At 41.2% G+C, this 22,995-nt stretch overlaps 1 protein-coding gene across 1 annotated transcript in view; it reads right to left on the bottom strand.

Annotated features, from left to right (window-relative positions):
• The window catches only part of MYO3B (myosin IIIB), a 415,159-nt gene that overhangs the window by 367,300 nt on the left and 24,864 nt on the right, over window positions 1–22,995 (bottom strand). Inside the window, exons 6-8 of the mRNA XM_047770247.1 lie at window positions 21,080–21,184; window positions 20,738–20,837; window positions 17,423–17,499 (exon numbers count right to left, since the gene is read on the bottom strand). Of these exons, the coding sequence (XP_047626203.1) occupies window positions 17,423–17,499; window positions 20,738–20,837; window positions 21,080–21,184 (282 nt within the window). The remainder of the gene's footprint in view (window positions 1–17,422; window positions 17,500–20,737; window positions 20,838–21,079; window positions 21,185–22,995) is intronic.

Below are 22,995 nucleotides of genomic sequence, written 5' to 3'. Positions count from 1 at the left end.
ACCAGGAGCAGATACCAGGTTGTATACCATGGACTTTGACAAACTGGTGTATTTCTCTTAATCCGGTGTTGTGAATAGAAAATCTGCTAAATGAATGTCACTTTTACAAAGAATTCTCCAAAGTTGAACTTAAAGTCCCACAGCAAGTTGAGGTTCATATAAAGAGGATATGCCTTCTGGAATGTTCCATGAGACATGTATATAGACCTTTATAAAACATTTAGTGCACCAGGCAAAGGTTAAGAGAGCATAGCACTAAATTACTCAAAACAGAGATAGAGTCCTAGTGCAGTATTTGTCAGTGGCCTATTGCCTGCAAGATTAAAATATTGTCTTACTGAGTCTCAGTGAGTTTCGGGATGTATAAATCCTTACACACTTCTGCATAGCCACCTTTAACGATCTTGACTCTTTGGCATGATAGCAGTGAATGTTTATACTGTTTCTGAGTTTTCATGAGTAGTCTTATCCACTTGGTGTTAATCTATCACTAACCTCATTCATTCTTCTATGTTCTAAAGGGACCCCTGAAGTAAACAGAAGTAGCCAGGATGAAGATTATGTTTTACCTTTCTTTCTTCCCCATCCACATCAATTTGTGGCACTCATCAGAGAAGCTGTGTTGAAAAACCTTTGGATTGGAATCAGAAAATCTGAACTCCGTTATTTACCAGCTGGGTCCTTTTGAACAAGTCCCCCGAAAATTTCAAGGAGCTGAGCTTTAGTTAGAAGAACCTCGCTTTCTAGACATATTAAAATGGGAAGATGGGAATGGATAATCTCTACTATCCCTTTCAGTTCTAATATTCTATGACTTTATGATTCCAAGTAAGTGACTTGGAGATGGTATCTCCAAATACCATGAGAGGCTAACCTCTCCCTGCAAATTTGCTTGTGAACAGCACAATATTCTGGGATGCGAACTGGATGGCTAGAACCCTGAGGGGATTTTTATTGCCAACATTTTGTAGCAGGTCTTAAGGTCTATGAAAAGATGCTGGTGGCTGTGATAATGCCTCCGTTAAGGAAGATGAGCTTCAACCACAGAGCAATTGTTTGCATGCTGGTTAATGGAGCATGGTCACATTCCTACCTTGAAATGCAAACTTAGAGCTTTTCTGATACAGTTAGACTACACTGCTGCTTATTTTAGGAAGGAGAAAGACACTAATGCTCAGATTACTGGCAATATCTGTGCACTAACAGTGCTTCTATCAACGCTCAATGCCAAGAGCTATTTTATCCAGAGGTGGGGGCTGGAGCCTCCCAAATGTCAGTCATTACCACTTTGGCTGCCAAAAGCTTCTTTCTGGAGGAAGTGAGGACAAGAAGTAAGTTTTCACTATAGTTTATCTCTACTGGTCTTGTAGCAAAGGGTAGTAGTAGTTAACTTTCTTTGTTAGGGAAGTTCTCATTAAGCCTTCTTTGAACTAATGAGTTCCAAAGTTCCAGACTCTAAATCTGCCCCAGTCACTCCTTCCTCCCTCTCCTAAAGGAGTTTATAGGGTGCAACTGCACCCACAATTTGATAACACAACTTCTTTGACACATATCGTCTCTTTCTCCATCCTTGCTCATGGTCTGCTGAGTTCTGCTGAGAAGGCTGGCCCTTTCCCTCAGCCATGAGCTGGAGAAAGACAACTGTGAAAAGCTCTTGGACTGTGAAAAGATTTACACCTCTGGCTGGTACAAGAAAATCCCAGAGCCAGGCATCTTCATTTTGGTTTTGCCACCCTGTCCCTGGATAACCTTAGCAAATTATTTAATCTCCCTGCACCTCTTCTTCCTCATGGGCCTTGTCTGAAGCACTGCTTTACATAAGTTAACCAGCTTTTTCTGTGGCACCAAAATGTTAGTAGTCATTATCATTGGGTCATTGGTAATATCTATTTTATGTACTTCTTTAAACCTTGGTGAATTTTCTAAAATGTCTTCAGAGAACATAAATTATTTCTATAACAAAAAAGAGCGAATACTGTCTGCTTTTTTGTTTGGTTAGTCTTAAAATGTAAATAAATATTGGAAAGTTTGCCTTAAACTTCAAGGGTGTGTTTGCTTCTTTGGGGGTATTTATTGGCTATGGGAATTCCTCACCAGCAACTTGACAGGTTAAAGGTGGTGTCATGTTTGTAAAACTGGTGTCCCATGGGTTAAAGAAAAATTAGAGAAATTCTCTTCTCAACTACATTCTTTTCCATTGTAAGTACAAGGCCAGGGGTAGTACTTTCACACTTTTAAGCCACCATGATCCCATGAAATGCCCCATGAGTGCAGTTTCCTTTCAGCCCTAGGGTAGGGCTGTTCCCAAGACAGGGGTGAGATCCTCCCACCATCTCCTACAGAAAGACTTGGGCTGGAGTTCCCATTGTGGAGCGGCAGAAACGAATCCAACAAGGAACCATGAGGTTGTGGGTTCGAGCCCTGGTCTCCAGCATTGCCATGGGCTGTGGTGTAGGCCGCAGATGCGGCTTGGATCCTGCATTGCTGTGGCTGTGGCATAGGCTGGCAGCTGTAGCTCCGATTCAACCCCTAGCCTGGGAACCTCCATATGCCACTGGTACAGCCCTAAAAACCAAAAAAAGCAGACACACACACACACACACACACACACACAAAGACTTGGGTTATAAGAACCTGGGAGAATAGTCTCTCCTCATCTCCAAGTCTTCATTATCTGTAAAGAACATCTGTATTAGACTGGATGTAAAGGGGATAAAAAATAGTCGATGTGTGAGCTCCTGCATTCAGAAAACCTAGATTTTTTTCCAACCTATTTAACTTAAACCATTTATCAAATGATATATCAAAGAGCTGCTGGGCTGAAATCTCTTTCAAAAATGTGATTTTTAACCAATACTTTCAAGCAAATAATATTATAGTAAGCACCATCTACCATAAGGAAAAATATGTTTTGCTCTCATAAAAAATGATTTACCAAACCAAAAAAATGTTATTCAGACAATTTCATTTTTCCACTAATATTTTAAAATGTGATTAAGAATGCAATTAGGTTTGCTTTATATGTTCCAATTTCTCATCTTACTAGACTTGATCCTGTGATCCAAAATCATAACCAAAGGTCAAGATTAAAATTTCACTCAAGTACACAGGCAAAATGCTTTTATCTCAAGAGCTAAATTCAGCTTAAAAAGAGACAAGGCAAACAGACCTAACACTATTAATCCTTGGATGACCTTGAGCCCCAAAATACAGTCAATAGACTGGCAAATAAGATAGGCTGAGAGGCTGGAAGGCAAATAGGATTCCTAATTTAGCTTACATAATTCACACAGCATAATTAATAAATGCTATTGATCATAACGATTTCTAAAATAGAATGTCTCTGGAATTGTTAATTGTAGTTATAAATACTGCAGTGGAAAATACTATTCACAGTTTTATGTACAAACATCTTAAACTATTACAAGCTGAGATACTGAAAAAACACATGAAATCTTTTCCCTTGAATGAAACACAACTTTGAGGGAGAATATATTTGTGATTTGAGGTTTTTTGCAAAGCGGATGTGGACTAGAAGAACTAGAATTGATGGGATTTTTTTATTGCTGTTCTTGTTCATTCATAAAACCCAAGGCTTGAATTGAATCTACATCGTGCATACTGAGAAACTGCCAGAAATAATTTAAATTATATTGTTCTTAGGAAATTCAGGAAGGTCTCTAATTAAAATATGATATTCTACAAGTCTTGTCTCAGGATCACAATACTTAGCTTATGCCTTCAGAAAAATAAAACTAGGTTCAAATTAAAAAACACGTAGAGGGAGGTCCCGTCATGGCTCAGTGATTAACGAACCTGACTAGTATCCATGAGGATGTGAGTTCGATCCCTAACCTCACTCAGTGGGTTAAGGATCTGGTGTTGCCGTGAGCTGCAGGGTAGGTCACAGACACGGCTGGGATCTGGCATTACTGTGGCTGTGGCGTAGGCCTGCAGCTACAGCTCCAATTCAACTCCTAGCCTGGGCACCTCCATATACCACAGGGGCAGTCCTAAAAAAAACCAAAAAAAAATTTTTTTTAATAAAAAACCTGTAGAGGATGCTTATACAACACCACTTCCCAGCATGGCTAGTGGAGGGCAGAGGGGGACTTGTTCTGGGTTCGAGGCCAGCTCACAGCACTGATTTTTGCACTTAGATTCCCCCAAAGCCCCGGGAAGGTATCCCTTACACTTAATGGTATGGTAAGTCCTATTCTCAAACTCAGGACCAATGTCACAGAACTCCCCTGTGAAAGGTAAGTCGCTGACTCCAATTTTTATGTGTCCTTAGTATGCAAAGGCTCCAAAAGAACACATCTTCCTGGAGAGCCAGGATAATCCCACTGCCCTCCCTGCTCCTGCAGCTTTCGCACATCAGAGATGGATGCTGGAAGGGACCTTAGGATTCATCAAGTCAAACCCCTCGTTTCATAAGGAGGAAGCTGGGGGAGAGCTGATGTGTCCAGAGCCACCAGTTGGTCTGCAGCCAAACCAGGAGCAAACGCCATGGTTCCTCCATGAGTGGGGCATCTCCTGGGAAGTCTTATGACACAGAGAATGCTGGGCCATTCCGGAGAGCTTTTTCATGTCCTGTATGCACGGCCACAGTAACTTCCATACTCTGAGATGCAATCACACCCTCCATTTAAGCAGGTGGTTCCCCCCACCTCTCCCTTCCCCTGTCTGCTCACTTTCCCCTCACTTCCTTGTGGCCCCCTTCCTTTGCCAGCTAGGGCTCCAATTCTACCAGAGATCAGTTAAAGAAAGAATGAGTTGGCATTCTACAATTCAGTTCAGTTTACAGCTGGTTAGGTGCCTGAGGCCAGCTCTGGCGGCCAGGGAGTGTACACTTTTTCCCGATAGGAGAGGGACATGGTGTCGGCGAATGTACATATGGAGACAGCCTCTTTGTCCCTTCTTTCAGGGCACTGGACTGCTCAAATTTTATTAGCATAAGTGGTTGATTATATAGACAGTTTTTCACTACAGATTACATCACAGTGTTAAAAGTACATTGGTTAACTATTAGGCTTTGTTTTTTGATCACATGGTATAGTAGCAATACATCACATTTTAAAATCTTCAACTTAACTAAATTTAATGAGTACGATTCAAGGACAAACAGATGTAGCATATCATGTGGGAAAGAGGAGACTCAGCACAAACCATCTCATGGCCAGCCAATTTCCACAAGCTGAAGAGGTTACAGACACAAAAATCTGGCATTTACAAATCTTGTTTTTAGACTAATGTATATCTTCAAGCGTTATGGCAGGAAGACAGTATAAGAAAATATAAATCAACTTAATTAGCTACCGCTTAGAAGCTTCTAAAATCAAGGACAAAACTCACAGCTGGGTTTCTTTTGATCAAGAATAATATATGTCTAACTTCTATAAACCTCATTAAAATCCTGACTCTAAAGTTTACTGTAACTAGTTAGTAGATAAACACTATATATTAATTAAGTTGGATATGAATAGGGAAAAGTCCTTCAGGATGAAATTTTTATTATATTATTGTTGTAACTTTGTTAAATCACAAATCACAGGAAAATAAGAATAGAAAATAAGAATAATATGTACATAATCAGGAAAGACAGGAAAACTGAATAACAAATAAAACAACAGGAAAGACTAGGTCACCCGAGAATTCCATGCAGACATGGAAATTGTTTTCCCAGGAAAGCCTCAATTCTTCCCCATCAACATCAAAATGAGAGCTGTGTAACCTGAGGCCTGCCCTCAGCTTGCACCGTTCAGGTGAGCTTTTATCCTGACCAGAAGCCCACCTTCGGCTTGTACCGTTCAGGTGAGCTCCCTTCCTTGGTTAGGAACCTGCCTTCAGGTTGTTTTTTTTTTTTTTTTTTTTGCCATCAGGCAAGGTCCTTGTTTTGAGTCCCTTCACTTCATTTTCTCGGCTCCTGGCAGTTAGGGCAGGTATTATCACCCCAGGTGAGGAAACAGATTCAGAAGAGTTAAGAAACTTTTCCAAAGTCATATAGCTAGAAGGAATAGAGCTGGAGCATAAACCAAGCCCACAAATAAGAAACTAACTGTGGCAGGGAGGTCTTTCTCCTTCGCAGTACCTGTGAAAAACAGGAAGGGAAGCAAATCAGACAAAATATCTGAATGCTCCCACATGGACATAACTCCCTCTCCACAAGGAGTCTCTGGATTCTGTCCTCTCCCAGGCTGACATCACTGTGCCAACCAGGATACCCTTGAAAACATCACACACTCCTACCAAAGAGTGATTTCCTTCAACTTTCTAAAATTAAACGAAATGTGGGGAAACCTAGGCCCTAATAGAGTACCAAAAACACTAGTCTGCCCACCCCTACCTACTCCTGCTTCACCCCCTAAGGCTCCTCTGGGACCCTTTTCTAATGCTGACTATCCACCCATTGACCCCCACTTTTGCTCCCTTGTAACAGCTCAGGAACCATTGAGCAGAGGAGCCAATGCAGTGTTCAGCTGAGCCATGAACTCCCTTTCCCTCTTGTGGAGTCCAGCCCCTATGCCCTGGGCAGGGCAGTGCAGGGGTGACTAGAGTGTAGCCAGCAGATAATTTAGGGCTCAGGACTCAGGAAGAGCAGAAGCTTCCTCCAACATTTTTTGGCAAACACTCCCACCCCTGCGAGAACAGTTCTTCTCTTTGGTGGATGAAGACGGGAAAAGAGCAGGTGCTCTGACCTTTCTGTCTTCCCAGAGAGGGGTGGGAGGACAGCCTGGAAAGTTCCAATGCTCACAAAGGCTATTAGCACTAAGCAGAGAGCAGGGTGGGGCGGGAGCGGTGGAGGATTGAGGCCTCTGCTCTGGGGCTCATGTACTTTTGCACATCTGGAAGCTGAACCCTCAGATGGGGGCCTATACTTAGACCTACCAGGAGGAGGGTAATGACATGTCACCACCACCTCCAGGGCCAACCCCCCACCTCCACATTGACAGATGACATATGACTCAACTTCCCCGAAGGCTCCAGCTGAGAGGGGAGCTCCAGCAGAAGCTGAGGCTGCACCAGTCACCTTGGCCTGCCCTGGGCACCTCCCCCACCAGAGTCCCAACTGCCCAGATTGTGCTTCTGGTTCTTGAAGACAAGACTATTCTGGGAACACAGGCAGGGTCAGTCCCAGAACAAGAAGAGAGTGAATTCCTATTTCTTTTTTTTTTTTTTTTGTCTTTTTGCCATTTCTTGGGCCGCTCCCACAGCATATGGAGGTTCCCAGGCTAGGGGTCTAATTGGAGCTGTAGCCACTGGCCTACACCAGGGCCACAGCAACGTGGGATCTGAGCCACGTCTGCAACCTATACCACAGCTCATAGCAACGCCAGATCCTTAACCCACTGAGCAAGGCCAGGGACCGAACCTGCAACTTCATGGTTCCTAGTCGGATTCGTTAACCCCTGTACCACGATGGGAACGCCAGAATTCCTATTTCTTAGAAGCTGACATAGGCATCTGGAGGGAACCCATGAACACAAATGGCTACAGAATCTCAGCAATGAATGTCTTAAGGGAAGACACACACGTCTCTGGGCCAAGGATCCAAGGTTCTCAACTTCTTACTTGAACCTCCTGAGCAACCAAAGCTTGCATTCCTCACAGTGAAGTGACTGGCGGATGGGGTCCCAAGAATCCCCAGCCTTTGAAAACAGAGTCAGGTAAAATGAGATCCTACAACTTGCACCATTGCCTTCACCGCACCCTGATGGAGAGCTTGGAGAGATTCCACCTTCATGATCCAAGGAATACCAGATGCCCAGAATGTAAGAGCTGGACGAGGCTTTCCTCCCAAACTGTAAATGTTCTTTGGAACACAGAGGGACCTCAAAAGCAGAGACTCCCCAGGCCAGTCTCCTTCCAGTTGAGAACAGGTCAGGGATGGTGGGGCTCAGCCAATAGGCACTGCCATGTGTTAATGCACTCACTACGCTAGGTACCACACCAAACACTTTCCGTACATCATCTCACCATCTCCTCTGAAGCCAGTTTTCCCCCCTTCTCATTTTTCCTACTTCTTTTAACTTCTTCCGTCTCACTCATCAGAGATATTCAGTAATTTGCCTGAGGTCCCTGGTTAGGTGCATAAGCCGGTACCTATGATTTGCTCCTAGGTCTGACTCCAAAATCTGTACTCTTATCTTTTCTACCAAAACTGAAGCCATATCAAAATAATTGAACCATGATGGCTCTTTTTAAAAATAAGCAGCAGGGTTATAACTAAAAATCCAAACCTCCTAAATTCCATTCTGAAGAACTTTGTTATTTTATGTTTCCAACTCCTTCCCTTGGGTTTCTGGATCATGTTGAAATATTCCATTTTCCTCAACATATTAGGAAGTATAATCCTTACCTAAAACAATGCTTAAATTGAAAAAAAGATTTTCATTTGTCTGGTACACTGGTCGTCACAATTAAACATTTTCCTCAACATATTAGGAAGTATAATCCTTACCTAAAACAATGTTTAAATTGAAAAAAAGATTTTCATTTGTCTGGTACACTGGTCATCACAATTAAACAGTTTGCTTTAGTACAGAGGGAGGGGGTTGGCAGTAAACACCTCGGTTAAAATCTTGGTGGCATCACCTAACCATCTGTCCAAGGCCAAGGGCAGTACTTTGTGAAATTGATTTACTTTCTCTAAAACACTGGATAGTAACTGCAGTGACTTTATAGGGTTGCTGTGAGGATTATAAATGAATTAATTCACAAAAAGCATTAGTGCCTGGCACATAGTAAGCACTCAGTAAATGCCATTAACTCTTACTTGGGTACAAAACCCATTAGCTAGTGCTTAAGGAACAAAATAGTAGTAATGACAATAATAGTATTTCAGTTCTGTAGTGTTTTATATGGTTTTCTCAGCCCTTCAACACGAAATATCTCCTTTGTCATCTCTAGTCCTGGCAGTGCCAAAGGAAATAGCATTATTGTATCATTTAGCTAGGAAGGGCATAATTAATAGAGGCAAGAATGGTTGCAAAAAGCCTGTGATATTTCTGCATTGGTATAAACTAGTTGTTATGGCAACCGTCCCCTGTCACCGACCCTTTGCTAGGCAGAGAGAGATCCATTTTTTGGAGCCGTCACAGCACATCTGTGTCTCTGCTCAGCTGATTAGCTCTTGTTTGCAACAACTAGCAGATGGAAGTAAAAAGGGGGAAAAAAATTTCTGAAAAGAAGCAAATGTTTATTTTATCCACATGTCTGCTTCCTAATACAGAAACAGACCTTTGGCTGTTTTAGGAAGATTCCAAGCAAACTGGATTCTTAATATATGGGCTGCTTTTGTCATTGGTGGGATGGCAAAATGTAGTCAACCTATAAATTACAGATGATAGGTTATTCATGTATTTCTCTTAAAATTCTGAGTCTCACACCCCAATCTCAGAGTGTTCTACCACCACCCTGCCATCTCTGCTTTGTTGTAGGAGCTGGCTCAGCACACACTTTCCACACTGAGTATCCCATGCGAACACACAAGGAGAAGAATACAAGGCCAGTGGGCTAGGAAAACTGAAATCTGGGTCCAAGTCTGCTCCGAACTAGCATGAGGAGTATCATCCCCTTCCTTAGTTTCTCCATCTGTAAAATGGAACTTGGATTTCTACACTCTCTGAAAAGCCAAACGGCTCTTTACTTACCTAGATGTGTGAATCTGTGCACAATACCTCCTACACATCTTTGAGCCTCATTTTTCTCAGTGATAAAATAAATAAATTAATATCTACTATAGAGAGCTGTTGTGAGAATGATATAGTGTTTTAAAAAAGCACTCATCCCAGTCCCTGGTGCATTAGTGGGTCCTAAGTAAGTGAAAGCTTCCTTCCCACTGTACACTTGCTTAGCAGGTGCAAGATTCAAACTATCTGACAGTCAGCTGCCTCATGGCACTGGAGTTATTCCTTGAAGTCCCTGCTCACCAGACATTATCCCCTGTAGTTTCTGGATCATTGGGAGATCTGGGTGTCCCAGAAAAAGAGACAGGCACCCCTGGAGACCAAGAAGCACTCAAGGGGCTCCAGATGGCAGCCACTTATCATAGAACAGAAGTATTTCAATATTTTAACAAGCAGCATGATCACACCAGAACATACCAGCTAACTGTATGGTATTACTTTAACAGTCCACAAATATCCTTCACAAGAACAACAATGATTGACAACTTTTCTTAGGTTTCGGTCATTTCCAATCTTTCAGTTTAGTTCACTAGGTATGATGGTGAGAAAGGTAGATTAAGGATCAACCTTAATCCCCTTCCATCACCATAAATAAAGATAAATTAGGCTTGCATCCCTTTTTGCTATCGACCAGGATATTACCTGGCATGTGTATGATGCAAATACTAGCTGAGCAATACCAATAGTGACACTGGGCAAGGGCTGTATTGGAAGTGCCTTAGTTCAGGGATTCTAGTCACTGTTGCCCATATACCCATCCAGGGTCCCTGGGCAGTCAGCCTAGCAGGGCTCTGGACTCCTTATCTATAAAATCAATGCCATCATGCTTAATTGGCATCCTTATAAGCACTACACACTTAAAAAACAATACTTGTAAAAGTTCTATGCATATGTGGGATACTCTTATTCACACTATTTATTAGAAGTAATTGTGCCAAAGCAACCCCAAGGAATAAAAACCAAGCAGGAGGTGTAACTCTCCCAGACTTCAGACAATATTATAAAGCTACAGTAATCAAGACAGTGTGGTACTGGTACAAAAACAGACATACAGATCCATGGAACAGAATACAGAACCCAGAAATAAACCCAAACACCTACAGTCAATTAATCTTTGACAAAAGAGGCAAGAATATAAAGTGGGAAAAAGGCAGTCTCTTAAGCAAGTGGTGCTGGGAAAACTGGACAGCTACATGTAAATCAATGAAACTAGAACATGCCCTCACACCACATATAAAAATAAACTCAAAATGGCTTAAAGGCATAAAAAACTAAATCAATGGGACCTAATCAAACTTAAAAGCTTTTGTACAGAAAAGGAAACAAAACAAAACAAAACAAAAAGAGGAACCTACAGAATGGGAGAAAATAGTTTCAAATGATGCAACTGACAAGGGCCTAATCTCCAAAATATACAAACAACTCAAACAAAAACAAAAAACAAAAAACCCAATTGAAAAATGGGAAGAATTCCTAAATAGACATTTGTCCAAAGAAGACATACAGATGGCCAGCAGGCACATGAAAAAAATGCTCAACAATAACTATCAGAGAAATGCAAATCAAAACTATAATGAGGTACCACCTCACACTGGTCAGAATGCCATCATTAAGTCCACAAATAACAAACTGGAGAGTGTGTGGAGAAAAGGGAACACTTCTACACTGTTTGGAAGGTAAATTGGTACAACCACTATGGAAAACAGTATGGAGGTACCACAGAAAACTAAATATAGAACTACCATATGATCTAGCAATCCCACTCTTGGGCGTCTATCCAGACAAAATTTCATTGAAAAAGATGCATGTACCCCTATCTTCATTGCAGCACTATTCACAATAGCCAAGACATGGAAACAACCTAAATGACCACTGACAAATGAATAGATTAAGAAGATGTGGTACATATACACAATGGAATACTACTCAGCCATTAAAAAGAACAAAATAATGCCATTTGAAGCAATGCGAATGGAACTAGAGATTCTCATATTAAGTCAGAAAGAGAAAGACAAACACCATATGATATCACTTATATCTGGCATCTAATATATGGCACGAATGAACCTATCTACAGAAAAGAAACAAACTCATGGATATGGAGAACAGACTTGTTGTTGCCAGTGGGGTAGGGGAGGGAGTGGGATGGACTGGGAGTTTGGGGTTAATAGATGCAAACTATAGCATTTGGAGTAGATAAGCAATGAGATCCTGCTGTATAGCACTGGGTCATTTTGCTGTACAGCAGAAATTGACAGAACATTGTAAATCAATTATAATTTTAAAAAAAGAAAAACATAGGGTGAGGCAACAGCTATATCCAGCCTCAAACAATACAATCTCCTCACCGCAGTGGGAGTGTCCCAGTCTGTACCACACCAGTGTCTGGTCCTCTCTGTCCTGATCACATGCACTGTACAGCTGGCAGGGTGAGCCTGCCCCTGTCCCTCTGAGGTTGAAAGAATTAAATTTCACTCTTGTAAAATCAAACAGAAGAGGGCCAGCCCAGAGCAGTTATCTATGAACAGAATCACAGTTAAATGTTTCATTTGTGTTTTTTTTCCCCTCCCTTTATACCTACCCCACCTTTTGAAAAATAAGTAACTGAATAAAAAGTAAAAGTAAGTGTCCCTGAAAAAAAAAAAAAAAGTAATTGGCTGTCAGGAGACAGTGAAGGAGAAAAGAGGCAATAAACATGGGTAATGGAAACACTGTGTTAAAAATTGTTACTAGGCTACAAGCCAACATCACAGGCAGGGTGGAAGACTAGAGGCTTAAGGTAAACAGAAGACTGAGGAAAGTGACCTGGGCCAAACATGCCAGGAGATCATCAAGAAATGCTTGGCCAGAAAACAGGTAGGACAGCACAAGATTCTCAAAGCCCAATTGAGAAGGCAGTTTGTTATGGCACATCCAGAAGAACATATGGCACATTGCAGGACATCCAGAAAGAACCGTTTCTGCCTCAAACACCTCAGGATGAGAGAGAGCTGAGTGTGTGTGTGTGTGTCTGTCTGTCTGTCTGCCTGTCTGTAAAGTGCACGTGCACAAAGCTGAACTCTCTAAGCTAGCACTTGTGACATGCAGATCTGTAAGTTCCAAATAACTGGCTGATTGCCTTGGTAACTTGAGTTATTTACACAGAGGAAGGGTGCAACATATTTGAGGAGTTGTTATAGTTGAACTGCATCCTGCAAAAAAAAAAAAAAAAAAAGCTCAAGTGCTAACCTCCAGGACATCAGAATGTGAACATATTTGGAAACAGGGTCATAGCAGATGTAATACATTAAGATGAGGTCATACTGGAGTAGGGTGGGCCCCTAATCCAATACGAATGACTGATGTCCTTATAAGATGATGACCATATGAAGCCAGAGACCACAAGGCAGATATTAGAGATACACCACTGCAAGCCAACAATTGCCAGCAAACCGACAGGAGCTAGAAAGAGGGGAGAAGGATCCTAGAGACTTCAAAGGGAGCATGCCCTGCTGACACCTTGATTTTGGACTTCAAGCCTCCAGAACTGTGAAATTATAAATTTCTGTTGTTTTAAGCCATCCAGTTTGAGCTACTTTGTATGGCAGCCCTAGGAAACTAGTTTGGAGTGAATACAGTTTTGACCCAGCTTCTTGGCTGGCCAAGAAGAGCCCCAAGGCAGTAAAGGGGGCCGGAGCTTGGGGGGAGGACTCTGTTCAATTATACCTGGGCACTCTCATGGGTGGCTGCTGGAATGCTGGAGCCACTAAGACTCCTCAGATACTCGCAGGCGATGTTACTATAATGGCCCCCAGGTCTGTCCCTAACAACGAAGCCATGCAACTTGCAGCAGTCACAGCCTGGCAAATCTAAGGACCTGGGTCTTCCATGGCTTTACTGAGCTGCCGAATCATCAAACTCTGGAAACAGCTACCTCTGTACTCACAGGAGGAACTTCATGTCCTATAGTTTATGTCATTTTCCTCAGAGTAATCTGTTAGTTTCTACGTTGAGCATTTTTCTTTCCCCCTTCAAATAATCTCTGGGTTACAGTATGCTACTGACATACTCAGTTTGTAAAAAAAAAAACTGTACTTAATCTTGACTTTGAGATTAACTCTACTACCAGACCAGCCAATATTTCCCCAGTAGCATTGTTTCAAAGAAGAATTTTTCTCCTCCTACATTGCTGAGTTGATACTGCTTTTACCCAGTGGCTTTCAACTTTCCTAGTGTCCAAACAAGATGGCAAGAGGAAAAAAAGTGGGGAGTGTTGCTAATACAATCATCAGTTCATGCCGCAGCTTCAAGCTGTCCCAGCAAACTGTGCAGTTGAACTATGCATCAGCATTTGAATGTCGTCTGGTCACATTCCATTATCTATCTGGTTTGTAGCATAGCTTGTTTTTTTTGTTTGTTTGTTTGTTTTGTTTTGTTTTAGCTAATTCTGACATAGATTAGTTCGGGGTTGCTTTAGATTATTGACATTTCTCTCTTTTTTTTATATATAATGACTTTTATTTTTTCCCATTATAGCTGGTTTACAGTGGTAGCATAGCCTATTTAAATTAAATATTGTGGTTACTCAAGCTGGTGACATAAAAAGGGAAATAAAAATGGGAAAAAAAATAATTTGGTTCAATTTCTCAAAAATAAAATAGGATCAGTGATCTTTCAGCTGTGTTTTCAAGATAAAAGTAGTGGTGGCCAACAAAGTTTTTATTCCACTGACATCAGCCTTGCATGCATTGCTGTCATATGTAGTCTAAGTATCACTTATTCACAAAAGCAGAAGTGAAAGCATATTGAGATCAATATACTATTGCAGGCCACCATATAAAAACAATGTCCATGTGAACCCTTCCTGATTATACTTTCAAGGACTCCTCTTGACCCAAAGCCTTACTTAGTGGGAAGAGTACAAACATTTGTTGACCTGAACTGACAAATGGAAGATGGTTCCTGTGGACATTTTTAGAGAGGGTTATGGAGCAAAAGCATGCTTTGTGGGAAAGAGTAATTCTCCATTTGGAAAATAAAAATGTGAATACTGGGTAGGCCGGAGTCTCAAGAACGGCAGCATGGGTCCCAAAGCGTCTTGGATTAAGCCCACATCCTGAGAGAATCTCCAGGGTCTTCGCAGAGCTATCGTGCACTTGCTCGCAAAAGGTCTCTGCACCACAATCTGCCTACTCCTCAACTTACCCATTACAGCAGGCGGGATGTGACATTAGCTTTCCCCTGATGGGAAGTGAATCAGTTCCAGGCAATCTAGAAGCTCACCATGGACCACTAAACTACCCCTAATAGAAACACTCCACATATTTTCTTCAAACCAGCTGACACCGCAAAGTCACAAACACCTCATAAGAAATGTACAAAGTCAAGGGCATGTTTCTCTTATTTGTATTTTGTGGTTCTGAGAACATCAGCTTGCTGTAGACTGGAATGGAAACACCATCTTCTGAGTTATAACACCCTACACATGAGTTCAGTGACCTCGGTTATGCTTCCCTTTAATAATAAATTAATCAAAATCTACAGAGAGATTTGCAAATACCAACAGTTGTAAAGCCCTCCTCAAACTACCCTCCAAATTCATCTTCTCCTTTGATTTTCTTACTGATGTATTCATTCATCCAGCCGATGCTTACTGAGCACCTACTTTGTACCAAGCACGATGCTGAGCACTGAGCATCTCCAGTCCCTGCCAGCACTGAGAATCCAGCTGGGAGACTTGATGGCCAACAATACGATAGTCATGGTTTGCTAATGGAGGGTGTGGAGGCTGCAGTGGAAATTTAGGGAAAAGAGTTTGACTGTTGGCCAAGGCTTAGGGAAGCTTTCCCAGGGGAGTTGCATTTGAGTTGAGACTTAAAGATTGAGGAAAAATATTACAGAGTTGTGAGGGCTAGCTTGATGATGTAACAGCATATGGAACGGTTTAAAGGAATGATAAATAAAGATGGATTTGGAGAATTACCTGTTGTTCACTACAGTTAAGGCATTAAAAACAAGTAAACTGGGGAAAAGTAACCTGAGATGAGGCTGGACAGTAGAGAGGCTGGAATCTAAGGGCTTTGTCCCCCATCCAAAGGAGTCTTGACTTTGTCCTGCAGTGTTTCTCAAAGTGGGGTTCATGAGGTCCCCACGAAAATTTTTTTGACTTTTTAGGGCTGCACCAGCTGCATATGGAGGTTCCCAGGCTGGGGGTCAAATCGGAGCTACAGCTACAGGCTTATACCACAGCTCACAGCAATGCTGGATCCTTAACCCACTGAGTGAGGCCAGGGATCAAATCTGCATCCTCATGGATGTTAGCAGATTCATCTCTGCTGACCCACAACAGGAACTCCTTCTATGAAAATTTTAATGGTTTTTGTTTCAATAATTTTATTACTAATAATAAAATGGGATAAGCCATGGTTAAAACATATTCCAGATCATCTGGATGAATATTTGTCACATAATTTCAGTGCCCATATTTATGTTTATTATTAAGCCTGCACCAAGCCAACAGAGAAGTACCAGTTAGAGGCCAAAGGAGACGCTGTTTGAACAAAGAGAAAAGTGGTCGAAGAACTAGGTCTCCACATGTTACCTGGTAGTAAGGGTAACAAAACAACTCAAAATGATCCATGCTTTCATGCTCTGACACATATTCACACTGCAAAGGACAACTAAGTTTCACAAAACAATGTTGTTGGTCTCATTAACTTAAAGCTGCTAACGTGAATATTGCTGGCTTTGCAGTTTTTTCATAAGACATGTTTTTCCCTTTGGGTTTTATAGTTCCATAAATACAAATGACAAGGAGTACATATCTAGTTTCATAGTTTTAAAAATCATTTTAAGAAACATTTAACATTTAAGTAAACACTGGACTCTGCAGGGGTTTTCTTTTTCTCTAAAATGAGTCTGTCCATTACCTGAGTATAACAGAGAGAGCCATAGACGACGGAAGAAATTTGAACATATGGGTGAGGGCCAATTACCGTGTTAGGAAACCATAGAGGAAGGACAGCGTGGGGACAGAATGGAGATGGAAAGACCTCTAAGGAGATGACAGCCTGAGTTTTCTTATTAAAGGAGCCCATTTGCTTACTCCCAGATCACTGCTCTCAGGCACAGGCAGGAATACTATGGAATTAAGTGCTGACTTGACAAGCAAAGCTCTACCTGTGTTTCAGGGAACGCAGTATTTTGGCCAAAGATTCCCCAAACATCTACAAGCATCACCTCACAGAGGATTCTGTGATGATGCCAGAACTAAATTAGGACCAAGACCCAGGTTTTATTTGAGAGCCAAAAAAGTACACAAGAGAAGTTGCTATGTATCTGGTAACAAAAACACAATCAGGACCAGGACCTATAGCTCTGTAGGCCAGCTGGAGCTGAAATCTGTCTCTTCACCAAGCCATGTGTCACTGGGGATGGATCTGTCCAGGAAAGGTGACTTTTTCTAATTTACACTTGGAAAGCCAGGACCCTTGGAGAGGGCTACATCTCCTGGAGGGGGTGCTTTTTTCTAACTGCATGAAGGTATCCTGTAGGCTGGCTGTGACTTAACCCTACTTTGGGGAGATTACTTTTGGGAGTATCATCCTCACTCACCAAACCAGAACGCTCACAGATCAATGAGGAGAAAAGATTTTCTTCTGCCTGAGAGTTTTGTGAAGAATATGACTTTCCCCTAAAAACTCCCAGTACCAAGACATTCGATAAATATTAAAGAAGAGGTGCTCATTGCTTACCTCAGGGGCCATCCAGAAAGGGGTTCCAACAGAGGTGTTTCTCCGTAGACGTGTACTGGTGAGCTGAGCTGAGACACCTGCAAGGAAAGAGTGTCATAGTTCAGTAAGGAGCAGGGGAAGATTCTAGGCCAGTGGCTGGCAAAATTTTTTCATAAAGGTTCAGAAAGTAAATATTTTAGGATTTGTAATCTAAAGCTCTGTCACAACTACTCAACTCTGCCATTGTAGTGCAAAAGCAGCAGAGACAACACAGAAACAAATGACTGTGGCTGTGTTTCCATAAAAATGTATGGATGTGTATAATCTTCATGTGACATAAAACATTCTTCTTTTGATTTCCTTCCCCCAACCATTTAAAAATTACACTTCAAAATATAAAAACCATTCTTAGCTCACAGGCTGTATACAAACAGAAGGCAGGTCAGGTTCAGCTCACAGGCTGTAGTTTGTGATCTGCTGGGTAGGAGCATTTATCACCCTACCTAAATAACTAGATTTTTTTTTTCCCTAAGGAATATTTCTATCCTTACTACTGCAAAATAGGAATCACAAAAAAACATCGAGAACTAGGATCAATCCAAAATATCTTCCAACTATATTTCCAAAATATTTCAGGTGATAGCTTTCTTAAAATGGTGCTTCATTTTATGGAAGAAGAAAATTGGTGTGTATTATCTATAATAGAGCATCAATATAGATAGAAAAAGTTTTCAGTGCCTTAGTTTACCTAGAGGCCTGGGAACTTGTCAAGAAAAATATATTTGTCAAATGGAAAAAGAAATCAACTAATAATATTATCATCTAGGGCTCAATGTTGAGGACCTGAATTTTAATGTAATTCCAAAGAACTCTTAGTCTTTAGCAGGCTCCCTTCTTGACGCCACAAGGGATGGAAAGGTACACTGGATTAGGAGTCAGAAGACCCTTCTCCCATCCCAATTATACCTTTTCTGAATTGTATGACCTCTAGCAGACAACCTCACCCTGAGCCTCAGTTTTCTCATCTTCCAACTGGAAATAATGCTACTCATCATACCTAATACAACCATTCTTCTTAGACAAATATCATATGATATCACTTATATATGGAACCTAAAATACAACAGAAATAAACTTATCTGTGAAACAGATCCACAGATACAGAGAACAGACTTGCAGTTGCCAAAGGGGAAGCGGGTGGGGAAGGGATGGATTGGGAGTTTGAGATTAGCAGATGCGAACTATTACATACAGACTGGATAGACAACAAAGGCCTACATATAGGACAGGGAACTACACTTAATATCCTGTGATAAACCACAGTGGAAAAGAATATGAAAAAGAATATGTATATAAAAAACTGAATCATTTTTCTGTCTACCAGAAACTAACCCAACATTGTGATTCAACTATACTTCAATAAAGTAATTTTTTTAAGAAAAGAGTTGTTTTTAAATACCAAGTGAGAGAACAAATGTGAAAATGATTTATAAATTGTAAAGTATTTTACAGACATAAGGTATTATTTTATATCAAGCAGAAATCTAGTGCAGCCTTAAAAGAATGACAAGGACTGCTACCAATGCTGTTGATGTTGAGAACTAGAAACCTGGATATGTATGCTTATCAGCAAAGAACACCAGGCACAGATCTGCCAAGCACCCATAGGCTGGGTTGTTTTTTGCGGGAAGGGGTAGTTATTGTGCTAACCACATGCATTCTTTATTTTTTATTAGGAAGCCAAGGAAGGCTCATTAAACTCTAATGGCCATGGATAATTTCCTATTTTTCCAAACCCTCCACTACACTTTTGGTTAAAAAAAGAAAAATCTATACCTTGCTGGGTTTTGGGGGGGGTTTTTTTGGGGGAGGGGGGTTGTCTTTTTTTTAGGGCCGCACCCGCAGCATATGGAGTTTCCCAGGCTAGGGGTCTAATTTGGAACTGTTGCTGCCGGCCTGTGCCACAGCCACAACAATGCCAGATCCAAGCCAAGTCTGCAACCTACACCACAGCTCACGGCAACGCTAGATCCTTAACCCACTGAGTGAGGCTAGGGTTCAAACCTGCAACCTCATGGTTCCTAGTCGGATTTGTTTCCACTGCGCCACGACAGGAACTCCACTTTGTTGTTTTTAATACCTAGAAATTTCCTTCACAGCAACTACAAGTTCTGGAACCTTCTACAGGAAAGATGAAGAGCCTTTACCCTCGTGCTAAAATCACAAAGCTGGTGAGTGCATAAATCAGTTTTAATCCTGTCATCCTTCTAGCTCTTTCCCTCACAACACACTGACTGCTCCAGGTCTGTGTGGAAAATATATCTCCAATGTTATGCATAGAGCATACTCCGTAGAGTTATACCACTTCTTACATAGAAAAGGAGCTCAAGACTTGAACTTAGGGCCCCTCTGCTATTTTTCTTTGCTTTTTAGTAAATAGACCAATATACTTAGTATAACTCCATTTATTGTTGAGTGATTTCTTCTGAGCAAGTGATTTGCTGATACGTTTTAACATGGAATTCAACAAACAATGCATATTCAAAATCAATCTTTTTTCCTACAAGGCTGACATTGATAAAGGACATTTTAAAAAGTGCTCTGTGAATGTTTTCTCATTATTTATAACAACCATGTTGAAATACTAACTGCTGTGGAACTCATTGAGAAGATTAAACCATTCGATAAACTGAAGGAAAACAAAATGGAAAACGAAATGGCGTGGTTTGTGGGTATCAATACAAGAGGGCTGTGAGGGGCTGTTTAATAGTCCTCTGGCCTTAGGTGATACTGCTCTGTGTTTCTTCTCACACTTCCATTTCCTGTTAGTGTTTCCCCGTTCAACCAGCCTCACATGTGGCAGCAATAATCACAATTTAAAGGGATGTGAGCTTCCAGACCCAAAGGCCTCTTTTACCTTCTGCTCACTGGGAATAAGTCTGCCTAAGGCTAGAGAAAGCCATTTGAAAGACCAAACTGCTTCCTCTTTTCATATGCAAAAGAAGAACAGACAAAAAAATGTAAATTATAGACAACTGCCCTGAGATGTAAAATCCTTACCAGAAAACCCACAGTTTTGTCATCAAATTCTTCTTTTGAAACACTTTTATGGTCTGCCTTTAATAAAATTCCTTCTAAAGCTGAAAATAGATGAACAAACAGCATCTCCTAGGGCGATCCATCTGGTGAACACCCCCACTCTCCAGCCTGCATGTGACTGGAAAGGCCCTCAGCCTGTGGCGTAGAAGAGAGGCCCCAGTCTTCTGAGATTGCGATAAATTGTTGCCTCTGGCTAAACCGCACACAGCGAGAAAACAAATGACAAGCAGTCATTACCAAAATCAACGAGCTTAACTCCTCCTTCTGTTGTCAGAAGAATGTTATTCCCCTTGACATCACGGTGGATGATTCGGTTATTGTGCAAATGCTGAAGGCCCTGCATGGCGTCCCACCACCACCACCAAACAGCAGAAGAAAGAAAGGGAAAGTTTGCATGGTTATTTTTAAACAAATACCCTACTATTAAAATCAAATCAACGTCCACATTTGGCTACACCTCCCTGCTATTACACACCTTGCATATTATAGAGCAAGGCTATTTCCCTCATTGATATGCAACAGGGATCCAACCAATGACACACTGCCCCCCTGTGTCCTTAGTTTGATGGATGGTCTTACCAAGAGGGCCCCATATAAGATGTATGAAATCATAGCTTCGTCCAACCGCTGGCCGCACCTGAGTAGACCCTTGACAAGTTCAGTGACTGAGCCCCCATTACACAACTGCAAGAATACACATAAAAAGAAAAGAAAAAGACATTAAGATTACTGACCCCAAGCAGCAAATTTGCAAATCACAAAACTTTGTATTTCCATGACACAGTCAAATCTAGTTCTGCGTGAGTGTTTATTTACTCAAGGTGATGATTTGAGTCAGAGTGCATGTCCAAAAAGTTGCTTCTTTTTAATTGCCAAGTGAAATATAAGAACACAAGTCTGAGTTCCTGTCGTGGCTCAGTGGTTACGGAATCTGACTAGTATCCATGAGGACTGGGTTCAATCCCTGGCCTTCCTCAGTGGGTTAAGAATCTGGTGTTGCCATGAGCTGTGGTGTATGTTGCAGACATGGCTCAGATCCTGCATTGCCATGGCTGTGGCTTAGACCAGCAGATGTAGCTCTGATTAGACCCCTGGCCTGGGAACCTCCATATGCTGTGGGTGTAGCCCTAAAAAGACAAAAAAAAAAAAAAGCACAAGTCATTATTTGCAAATTCAAAAGAGAAAGCATACAAGTAATCACGGTGACTGACTGGATATTTTTCATTTTACATGAATATTTTGTGTTAAAAAACCAAATACGCATTTTTGAAGAAAAGACCTCAAGTGCCTCTGGATACTTGGGAGGTAACCAATTTTATTTTAAAACTTCCTGTCTCCAGTGCTGGCACTGCAGGCATCAGAAGCCCTACCAGCAGCTCTTTTTAGAGTTGCCATTGTATGTGAAATGTATGAGGTGGAGTTGCATCACATGTGCATTTACCCTTTTCATATTCAACTTTAGGACCTCAGGAACTTTGTGCTTTTTTTCCCTGTAACTAAAAGCACTATAAAATTATACCTTTCATATTTGTTCTTCGTTAAATAATATCCTGAGATGTGAGAGTACATAAACCAGGCATACTATACTTTCACAACAACTTAAGGGTTTTCAAGGTAATTATGACTAACTGCAGGAAGCAATGTGCAGGTTTGGGTTTGCTACATGCCATTTTAAACCAAGGGTTCTTTAGTGTTTTGAGCAGGGCATGTAAATACCTTGAAATTGTAGGCAGCCTGTTGTATATGCATTTTGCATTTGTCTGCTGATAAAATCCAGAACTTTTGTCAGATTCTCAGACCCATCCTGGTCCTTAAAAAAGTTAAGACCCTGCTTTAGAGACCTAGGTTTCCTCCCGGCATTTCATCTCCAATTTGGGAAAGAGTTAACTAGTGAACAGTGGGTGGGCCCCCTGGGTTGCTACTGCTAGAGTCAACTGGCTTTTTTTGTAAGCAAGAAAATCTGAGGGAGCACAGATTAGCACTTTTCCTAAATGGAGACACTCTTTATCAAGATAATAATACACTGGGATCTATTAGACGCTGATTAGGGACATCTGCAAGGTTTTAATAAATGGTGAGATGTTTTTGTTTGATGGATGCACTGTTCCTTGCTGGAGATGTGGCAGATACCTTCTACACACAGTAACAATCAAGATAATCTGGAATTGAATCTGCCCGTATTTTTACCATTTAAGTTGCTCATAAACAACAGTATTCAACTGAAAACTGAATATAGAATTAGGAATCTTTAAAAGTAGGATTAAATTACTCTCTCTCAGGAATGATTTAGGAGGGAACCAAGAACAATTCAATGCTCTGAAGGTTATAACGCTCCCCGAGTCTGGGATTATAGAGTGTCCTTGGAAATCTGCTTCTCTACCAATGTCAGGTGTAACTTGTAACTCAACACCAATCATTCTCATGGCTCTAACATTCAATACCAGGGTAATGTCTTTCAAAGGATGCCACATTCTTTTTTTATTTTGTTGCTGTTG

This window comes from Phacochoerus africanus, chromosome 3, assembly GCF_016906955.1.
Source record: "Phacochoerus africanus isolate WHEZ1 chromosome 3, ROS_Pafr_v1, whole genome shotgun sequence".
NCBI classification, from domain to species: Eukaryota; Metazoa; Chordata; class Mammalia; order Artiodactyla; family Suidae; genus Phacochoerus; species Phacochoerus africanus.
Note: the sequence above shows the minus strand (reverse complement) of the source record. Positions and strands in the feature narration are given on the sequence as shown.